This window comes from Hippocampus bargibanti, linkage group LG22, assembly GCF_051943395.1.
Source record: "Hippocampus bargibanti isolate YZ-2025 linkage group LG22, ASM5194339v1, whole genome shotgun sequence".
NCBI classification, from domain to species: Eukaryota; Metazoa; Chordata; class Actinopteri; order Syngnathiformes; family Syngnathidae; genus Hippocampus; species Hippocampus bargibanti.
In genome coordinates this window covers 3,959,355-3,969,191 of record NC_142755.1, presented here as the reverse complement: position 1 = coordinate 3,969,191, position 9,837 = coordinate 3,959,355, and the positions used below count along the sequence as shown (strand labels likewise).

At 43.3% G+C, this 9,837-nt stretch overlaps 1 protein-coding gene across 7 annotated transcripts in view; it reads right to left on the bottom strand.

Annotated features, from left to right (window-relative positions):
* celsr1a (cadherin EGF LAG seven-pass G-type receptor 1a) overlaps positions 1-9,837 on the bottom strand; it is a 44,545-nt gene continuing 34,708 nt past the window's right edge. For 2 of the 7 annotated variants that reach the window (XM_088988597.1, XM_088988601.1), the window contains 18 exons: positions 9,464-9,673; positions 9,033-9,216; positions 8,813-8,956; positions 8,560-8,743; positions 7,554-7,721; positions 7,337-7,463; positions 7,069-7,269; positions 5,720-5,894; positions 5,507-5,619; positions 4,867-4,946; positions 4,651-4,777; positions 4,466-4,591; positions 4,255-4,388; positions 3,592-3,695; positions 3,364-3,507; positions 2,216-2,476; positions 1,771-2,140; positions 1-783 (listed from right to left, as the gene is read on the bottom strand). In XM_088988597.1, coding sequence (XP_088844723.1) covers positions 756-783; positions 1,771-2,140; positions 2,216-2,476; positions 3,364-3,507; positions 3,592-3,695; positions 4,255-4,388; positions 4,466-4,591; positions 4,651-4,777; positions 4,867-4,946; positions 5,507-5,619; positions 5,720-5,894; positions 7,069-7,269; positions 7,337-7,463; positions 7,554-7,721; positions 8,560-8,743; positions 8,813-8,956; positions 9,033-9,216; positions 9,464-9,673 — 2,880 coding nt within the window. In that variant the 3' untranslated portion in view covers positions 1-755. Of the gene's footprint in view, positions 817-1,770; positions 2,141-2,215; positions 2,477-3,363; positions 3,508-3,591; positions 3,696-4,254; positions 4,389-4,465; positions 4,592-4,650; positions 4,778-4,866; positions 4,947-5,506; positions 5,620-5,719; positions 5,895-7,068; positions 7,270-7,336; positions 7,464-7,553; positions 7,722-8,559; positions 8,744-8,812; positions 8,957-9,032; positions 9,217-9,463; positions 9,674-9,837 lie in introns of all 7 variants that reach the window. The other 5 variants (XM_088988598.1, XM_088988602.1, XM_088988600.1 and 2 more) reach the window with 3 other exon arrangements.

Sequence of the window (9,837 nt, the reverse complement as noted above, 5' to 3'; positions counted from 1 at the left end):
TACAAAGTCAACATTTTTTAATTTGTCAGACATAACTCCAGTGTCTTAGAACCATAAAAAATAAATATACATTATGTTACAAAACATTTCCAGTGTCCCAAGGTTAAAAAAAAATTACCACATATTAAACAATATTGATCACATGGGCCGGAAACGAGACAAAGGCACCCTTTGTGTGTGGTAAACATAATTTAAGAGTAGCTGCGAGGTGGATTTTGGTCTTCCAACTGGAAAATTCCATGAAGAATCTTCCCGATAAGTGTGAAAAACGGCTTTATAGTGCTTCAGTGTTTCCATCCTTCCGTTAGTGCTCTTTCTTCTCAATTTAAAAAGGGATTTGGGAAGCCCCCTGATTGTTCAAGTTTGATTTATATTATAAAAAAATGGAAGCTTTTCCGCCATCTTTTAAGCAAATGTGAATTTTTTTTCCCTTTGATTTCAAAAGTAAAACAAAAGGAGCACTTTTTTTGCCTTCTTTGAAATCCTATGGGACTAATGTACCAACGTGTGTCCTACCAGTCACATTTGCAATACATTCCAAAGGGGGCGGGGCTTTAACTTTCAAGTCTTTGCTTTTTTTTCCCCTAACCGCCACCACCACCCAACCCCGTTTTTATTCCTTTGATGCATTTGGCACTCCGGTTCAATCGTCCTCCTCCTCTGTTGTTCCCTTTATTGTTCCTCCTTTCCTTCGACTGGGTTAATACTGATCTCCGGACTCTCTCCCGGGGGGGGGGGGGTCCGGTCTCGTCCTCTCATAATGGTGGGCTGGTCTGGATGTCCCTAACAGGTCAGATCGAAGTCTCGTTACTGCCGCTGTTAATGTAGGGTTGGATTTCGTGGGGGTGGGGGGCGGTTCCGGGGATGCGTAGAGGGACAGACACAACATGCAAAGGGCAGAAGGAAGTGGTCATGCGGTTTTTCCAAGCGGGATGTTAGAAATCAGAATGACAAATAAAGGTTAGCATATTGGTCTTTAGCATTCAGCAAAGGTTGTAAAACATCATCAACATTATACCATATACCATAAGATCAATATTTTTGGCTTTTTTCTGTTATTTTTTCTTTGGTTAGTAAGAATGAAGCATTGGTAAAGGGTGATACATGCAAAGTAAAATAAATAAGTAAATAAATACATATTTTTAATTTAAATGCTAACAAAAATAAATAATTTTTTTTTTTAACTCATTCACTGCCATTTTTGAATTTATTCAGGAATTGAAAAGTATGACGTGGAGCGCCATTCCCGAATTTGTTCGGGTATGGGTTTTTCTTGAGGGTGGTGTCGATAAAGCAATGGTTAGACCTCTGGCAATGTTTTTCCCTTCCACGAGGGGGCAGCATTTGCCTTTTGTCCATGTTAGCGCTTTGTTCCAGCTTCAAATGTTGTTAAAGCGCTATATAAATCAATTTGTATGCATTGTATTGCATTTTTTACATCAGCCCCCATTTCAAGCACAGATAACTCCAGACCCATATAACTTAGGAATTACCTCATTTTTTCCGATCAAATAATAGTGTAAGGTTTCTTACGCTGCATTAAATGTTTATGTCGTCCTAAAACGTAATATTCTGTGGGTCCTGCAATATGAGTGAAAATGACAAAAACCCTGGCACCAGAGTGGACACATTTTTGCACATCGTCTGGCAGTTAATGAGTTAAAAAAAAGCGACATTTTATATTATCTATATTTATGTACCACATCTTTTATTTGTGTGTTATATTCATATAAATATATATATATCTGTATTTGACAAATATATACTCACTCTGAGTCTGTGCCGTTGTTGCCGTTGACCGTCCCCGACTTCAAGTGCATCGCCATCCCGCCGTTCGTGTCGCAGTAAACGCCCGCCGGCGACGAGGCCACGGCGATATGCGACCGCGGCGCCACAGGAGGTTTGACCAGCGACCCGTTGTTGCCGGGGCGACCGCCGTCGCTGGATGCCAGCGACGCTCGGCGGGACGATGGCGCCATGATGTTGACTGACGTTGGCGACGGGGAGGTGGCCATGTTGTAGTTTGGTAGAGGTGAGGTAATGGTGGGTGAATTGTAGTCGCTTAGCTTCTCCCGTAGACGGTTTTTCATGTTCTTGTCCGTCAGAGGGGGCGGGTAGCTGATCTTGTTTTTCAGGATGCCTGGTAGTAAAACATCATTTGCTGTCTTTCTTTAGATTTGGAGTTGGAAGAAAAAAACAACAGAATTTCTCTGACCTTTTCTCTGTTCGGGCTGGTGGTTGCTATTGGTCAGACCGGCGGGCGTCATGGCCTCCTTGGTGTTTCCGGTTACGTGCTTGTCTCGGTCCTGAGGGCTCTCGAGTCTGTCCCGATCCCCGATGTGGTTGACTTTGCTCTCCGGGTGGAGTTCCACATTCACTTTGGTCTCCACACGCAGGTGCTCCGGAGCGCCGGGATCTTCGCTGTCGCTGGCCGTGGTGGCGACCGTCGGCCAGTACGGCGTCACGTGATTGGATACTGAAAAGGGTAAATAAATTAGCTTATTAGCTTTCACGGAAGAGCGATGAAAAAGGTTTATTTTGCTGTCATCTGTACTTCTTTGAAGGTGTCAGACGTTTCGCTCCTCATCCGAAAAGCTTCATCAGCGAACTATAGTTGTGCTGGTAGCTCTGGTCCTGTATATATCCCTAAAATCCAGAGGTAGGGATACCAGACCTCTGCTTTGATAAGTCCCTGCTCAAAGGTTGGGGGAGCAGTGGACTACTCCCTAAAGCTATACTATGACAAAGACTATGTGGCAACGACCTAAGAAGTCTGTTATAAGCACGATCCGAATTATGGAAGATAACAGAAATCTGATTCTGGTGAGATAAAATTACTTAATCCGGAAAAAAATTGGACGTAGCAAAGACCGATTCCAGACAACGTAAATTACAATATCCGGAACACGGATTACAATCCATGCAAAATTGGATACTTTCATGCTCGATATATGGAAAAAAAAAGTCTGTTCCGCCATTTTTCTTGCGAACTGTGCAGAGCATGATGGGAAATCTCCAGGTTACCATATAATCACGCTTTCGAAATTGTGCGTTGTTTAGCGTAATGTAGCAGTTGTATTAGCTCGTACTAGTCAGGCAAAAGTTGTGTAATCATCGCATCCAAATAATAATCATAATAATTCATTTTTAAGCGCCTTTCAAAACTCTCAAGGTCACTTTACAATCACAGGATAAGTTTTTCTGTGGGTGAGCAGCGGCAGCCACACGCGCTCAACCCGGAAGTAACTGGGATAGAATAGATAGATTTAAATCTCAATCTACTAACCAGCAATATTTTCAAAATGAATCCAACCGAATTCATCATCTGCGCAACAGCAATGGCTCCCAGAAAACAAACTCTACCTTTCGGCGTGCTGTGAGCAGGCTGCCTCTCGTTGTTCCACTTGGTCTTGACGTCTTCGTCGTCGTCCTCGCTGTCCGACGAGTGCGACGAGGCATAGGAGGAACTGTTTTCGTCCAACGACAGCTCGCTGTCCGAGTCGGAATCTGTCGCGAAGGAGAAAGGAGGAGCGGTAAGATGAAAACATTCAACTCGAATATTATTATTATTATTATTATTTTTAAACACACCGTCTGCCTTGGAAGCATTTCGGTGAAAGAGAGGCCCGTCGAGATCGGTGTGCCCTTTTGCCGTCCCGGATGAGACGCTGGGCTTCTGGCCTGACTCCTCCCTGCTTTGACAAAAAAAAGAAGGAATCAAGGGAATTTTTAAAGACCATTCATATGTCACTTCTTACATTCCTGGCCGCGCACCTGAAGATGAAGAGAATTTGGCTAGAGGACAAAATACGCCCGCCTCTGGCAACCCAACTCAAAAAGAGCCACAAACACAAACGTGTGTCAGTCATAAATTTCCTTTTCTGCAGTCATCAAGAATCAAGGCATGGATTTGCGCATGGATCGGAAGCTTGAGGGAAGTCGCTGGAAAAGGTGGTGGGCAGGGTGCGGAGGGTCCAGTAGGATTTTTTTTGGCATTCCTGCAGTATGCATTTATGGCCGCGCGCCACCTTTCTCCCCGCTGACCCGCCCGCGGCAAATTTTAACCTCGGGGTCAGCTCATATTACCCCGACGACAGATTTACGACCTCATCCAAGACCTGTTAAAGCTGCTAAACGAGTGCCTAGACTAACTTAACTGATCACAGAAAAAAAATTACAAATAAAATAAAGGGACATTTGCCAGAAAGAAGCAAAAGCGTGTCGAGTGTTGGGGTCAACAGGCGTGTGCTGTACCTCCAGAGTGCATAAGCCCGGTCGCTGCTGCGGCTCTTTGCTGACCTGAGCGTGCTGTCCAAGGAGACGATGGACTCGCCCATGGCGGCGCAGTACACGTGCCCGTCGTCCGTGTTGTTGCAGTTGAGGGAGCGCTGCCAAATACGATGAGCAGTCAGCAAAAAAAAGCACATACAAAAATTATTCTTATTTTTTTAAAGCAGTTCCTCACTGTGAGCAAAGAAGCTCGCGTGGCGCTTGTCTCGTCGGCGAGGTTCTTCTTCCCAGTGAAGACGTTTTTGAGATGCTTCCTCACGTCTTTGTTGAAAACGATGTGGAAGAAGAAGATGAAGACGCCCTGCGAACGGCATCGCAAAGGTCAGGTGGTTCCTTTCCTGGATTTTTTTGTTGTATCACCTGTAAACAGCTGAATCCGGCGAAAAGATAGTGGAAGGTCAGCACGTCGCTGTTGACCGCCATTAGGCCCAGCAGCCAGGTGGCGCTGATGAGCAGAAGCAACAGGAAGGCCATGCGAAGCGCTGGGCTAAGGAGGATTAAAATGTGAAAATTGGATTTGATCTCATCACATTATAATAATCTATAGATGATATTCGTAAGGTCGTTAACGCTTACATCGCGCCTGACTTCTCAACCGCCTTCTGCCTGCGACCACAGGAAGCCTTGGCGGCCAAGATAAAGATGACAATGTTCACCTATGAATACAAAAAAAAGTTAGTTTTTCTTTAAAACTCATTCACTGCAACTCACAAATTAATTCAGTAACTGAAAATATGACGTCCAGCGCCATTCCCGAATTTGCTCGGGTGTTTTTTTTTTTTTTTCATGCTTGGGTGCCGATACAGTGCTGGTCAGACCTCTGGCAGTGTTTTTTTTTTTTTTTTTTTTTTCCCCCTCCACATTTGCCTTTTTTCCCATGTTAGGGCTTTGTTCCAGCTTCAGCTGTTGTTAAACCAATATTTCATTGTGTTTTGGACACCTGCCCTCATTTCAAGCTCATATAACTCCAGAACCATTTAATTTTAGGAATTAACTCATTCACTTCTGATGAAAGAAGAGAGTTGAAGATTTCTAACGCTGTATTGAATGTTTATGTAGTCCTAAAACTCAATATTGTGTGGGTCCTGGAATTAAAGTGACAATGACAAAAACCCTGGCACTGGAGTGGACACATTTCTGCACATTTACGGCAATGAATGAGTTAATCTAAAGAAATTCTCAGGGTCGGCAAGGTCAGAGCAAAAACATCACATACCAAAACCACGACAAATATGGGCCCCGCAAAGCTCCAAATAAGCGTGTCGTGGACGGACAGCCAACAAAAATCCGGGTTCCCGTATCCTTGCGGGTCCAAGCCAACGGCTAAACCTAAAAAACAAGGGGACCCGAAACAGATCCATGAAGAACTGAACCCCAAGAATAGTCCAGAAACCTTTTATTTATTATTCTTATTTGTATTTTTTTTTACCGGTGATGACAGCCGGGATCCCCCATCCCATAGCGTAGTAGAACCTCATGTGGCCGTGGTTGATGTTGCGCAGCTCCGTTAGCATGCGGTAAATGTGCAGACCCTCCACGAACATCCAGGCGAATGTGCACATGTAGAAGTAGTGCAGGAGGATGGCGATGACTGTGCACACGAACTGGATAAAAAATAATAATAATAAATTTTAACATTCCTCCATCTTGCTTTCCATGTCGTTATTTTCGGACTGAAAACAGGAAACGAACAATTGCGATTTCTGTATTTATGGCGGGCGAGATTAGAAAACCAAAGAAACTTAATTTCGCAGCCTGAGCAATCATCCTGCATGTGATGAAAGCATTCTTAAACCGTCATCTGTACTTCTTTGAAGGTGTCGGACTACCAGCACAATATTAGTTCGCTTACGAAGCTTTTCGGATGAGGAGCGAAACATCCAACACCTTCAAAGAAGTACAGACTAAAAGCACGTTTAAATCCCGCTGTAATGCCTCCCCAAGACATTTAAGTATCCAACCCCCCCACCCTTAAAAAAGACATATAGGAGAGATTTATCAGGCTAAATTAGAATGTTAGCCTCAGGGTCTAGCGCTATGAGGCCTGCTTCTAGACACGAGTACCAGTCGCGGCATGTCTCCACGAAAGGGGAGGTGCGTGGGTGCGCAGACTTCAAAGTATTCCAACATCTTATGATTCCCCCCCACATGAAGAGTGTGCGTAAACTGTAAACGTTCCAAGTTACGACTTGAGAACATGAGTCCTCCCGATTGGGATTTGGCAAAAGTATTAGTGACGCATTGTTGCGCCTGCGAAGATTTAAAAAAGGTGCAGATTTTATGGAGGAAGTAAAGAAAGAAATAAATTGAAATACAAAAAATAACTCATTCGCTGCCCAAATTTGTTTGGGCATTGCTTTTTCTTGCGTGTGGGTGCCGATAAAGCTCTGGTCAGACCTCTGGCAATATTTTTCCCGACCACAAGGGGGCAGAATTTGCCTTTTGCCCATGTTAGCGATTTGTTACAGCGTCGTCGCTATATAAATCAATATACATGTATTACATTGTATTTTGTACATATGCCCGCATTTCAAGCTCATATAACTCCAGACCCATATGACTTAGGAATTAAGTAAATTTTTCTGATGAAACTACAGAGTCTGAGGTTTCTTACGCTGAAATGAACGCTTTATGTAGTCCTAAAACTCAATATTCTGTGGGTCCTGCAATTTGAGTGAAAAACGACAAAAACCCTGGCACTGGAGTGGACACATTTTTGCACATTTTTGCACATTTTTGCACATCATCTGGCAGTGAATGGGATAGCTTTCTTCTCACCGGGTTTTCGGTCTGATTGATGCCGAGTAGAAAGACCAGCTCGGAAAAGAAGAGCGCCGCCACCAGGTTCCTGTGGATGACGTGGAGGTTGGAGCGAAGCCGGCGCAGAAGGCTAAGCAGGATCAAGGTGAGCAGGAGTAAAAACAAGGAGACGGACACGGTGGCGTAGGTGACGATCTTCAGGGGGAGGACGTCGCCGTGCTGCGAAAAACGAGATAATGAGAAAGTTGGCGCAATGTTGTGATTAATAAAAATGTGAAGTCATTACCTCTCTTTTGGATACGTCCATTAGCACGGCGAAGCTTGTCATGTGATTACACTGACAGCTAATGTGGCTGTTGTTCCTCTCAAGCACCTCGCAGCCTTTGGAGGACCAACCGCCAGTCCCCCCGATCCTAAACATATAGAGACATAAGGGTGATGCAAAATAATAATATTTTTTTTATAAACAGTGACAGGCGATGGGGTTTAAGTATCCAACGCACGCAATGGAGTGATTCCAGAAGACGCAAACGGGCTTGGTCCTCTCCTCCGTCTCCAGCAGCGAGTACTCCAGCGTGATGGGAGGGTCCAAAATCAATGGGATGGGGGGACCCTCGCTGTGTACCGTGGCGCTGACGATTGCCGTGTTGATTACTGGGCGGTTCGGGACCCTGGGAAGAAAATATTATTATTATTATGGATAATAATAATAATATCATCATTATTATTAATAGCAGTATTATTATTAATAGCAGTATTATTATTATTATTATTATTATTATTATTATTATTATTATTATCATCATGATTATTAATATTCATGATCATCATTATTCTTATTATGATTATTATTACTATTATCATGACTATTATTATTGCTATTATGACTATTATTATCATCATGATTATTATTATCATCATTATTGTTAATATCCTCATTATTATTATTATTACTATTATTATTATCATTATTATTATTATCATCATCATTATTATTATTATCCTCATTATTATAATTATTATTACTATTATTAGTATCATTATTATTATTATCATCATTATTATTATTATTATTATCCCCATTTTCATTATCAATATTATTAATAGCATCATTATCATTACTATATTATTATCATTACTATTATTACTATGATTACCATTAATCTCATTATTATTATCAATACTATTATCATGACTATTATTATTGCTATTATTATCATCATTATTATTATTATTATTATTATTATTATTATTATTATTATCATCATCATGCTTATTATTAATATTGTCATTATTATTATTACTATTACTATTATCATGACTATTATCATTACTTATATTACTACTATTATTACTACTATCATTACTATTATTATTATTATTATTATTATTCCTATTATTATTATTATTTTATCCGTAATAAATTGGATTCATAATAAAAACTGACGACAATGACAAATCCCAAACGAGAAGACCCCCGGCCTATAAGATAAAAAGATTTGTATCCACCTAAGACTTCTTCGATCCGGGTCAAATCTTTCTGGAAGCAGCTTCCCCAGTGACTTGTACACTATCACCACGGCAACCGGGAGATGGACAGCTGGCGCGAGGTGGCGGCGGTTTCTGTCATATGATGCGTGACCTTCCACTAAGGGGGTCCCGGTCTGGGCTGCAGGCGCCGTCGTGGTGTCCGCTGAGTCAGGTGATCATAACGGTGAGAAAAAAAAAGAAGGAAAACCGACGCTTCGCCGAGATTTCTTACCTCGGTGTCGTTGATTGTGGAGGTTGAAGTGAGGGAAGTGCACAGAGGACTCCAGCTCATCCGGGTATTCCTCCTGGATGTCGAGGAAGTGTGGGAACGTCGCCTTGAGGGGGTCCGTCACGTCCAGGTAGTCCACGGAAAAAACTGCAGGGAGCAAAAAGGAACTATTATCACGGCGCCGGCGAATCTGTGATGTCATACTACGTGACGTATGACTCACTCATGTTGTCCGTGACGATGGTGAAAGGTTTGAGGTACGTTTTCCTCACGTTCCGCGCAAGAGTGTGGGCGTAGTCCTCAAAATTCCGAAGTAGGTGGGCTGTGCCGCCGTCTGTTTTCTGGATTTGTTCCCAGTGCGCTTGTGTGTCCGGGTCCAGGATGGCACTTGCAGCTCGAACCAAATTCTAGTCGGGACGTGAAAGGAAAATAAAAAAAGGCGGTAGCCCACTTTCGAGGACTTGCACACAAGAATCAAGACAAGGGCTCGAAAAATCCTACTGGACCCTCCGGATCCTGCCCACCACCTTTTCCAGCGCCTCCAAATCGCACCAAATCCAGCAGACATTTAAACAGCTTCTTCCCCCGTCGCCATTAACTGTATACAGTAACCCAAATCTGATCTCACCGTCCCGACATTCCATTTCCCGCTACCTGGTTGAATTCGGCATCCTTCGCCGCGGTGAGTTCGAATCCCGCCCGCCGGCTCTCGTAACTCAACACGTGGTTGAGCAGCTGAGCGGCTGTCTTCAAGTCATTGCCATGGTAACCCCCGATGTCGGCGGTGGCGCGGTGGAGCCAGCGGACGATGTTCCCGGAGCGCTCGGCGTCCATCCTGGAGCTGTTTCGACGGAGTTCTTCGTTCTGGGCGTGGAGAAGTTAGATTAACTCATTTACTGCCATTCCCAAATTTGTTCAGGTTTTGGTTTTTCTTGCGGAAGGGGTGCTGATAAAGCGCTGGTCAGACCTCTGGCCATGTTTTTCCCTTCTACGAGGGGGCAGCATTTGACTTTTGTCCGTGTTAGCGT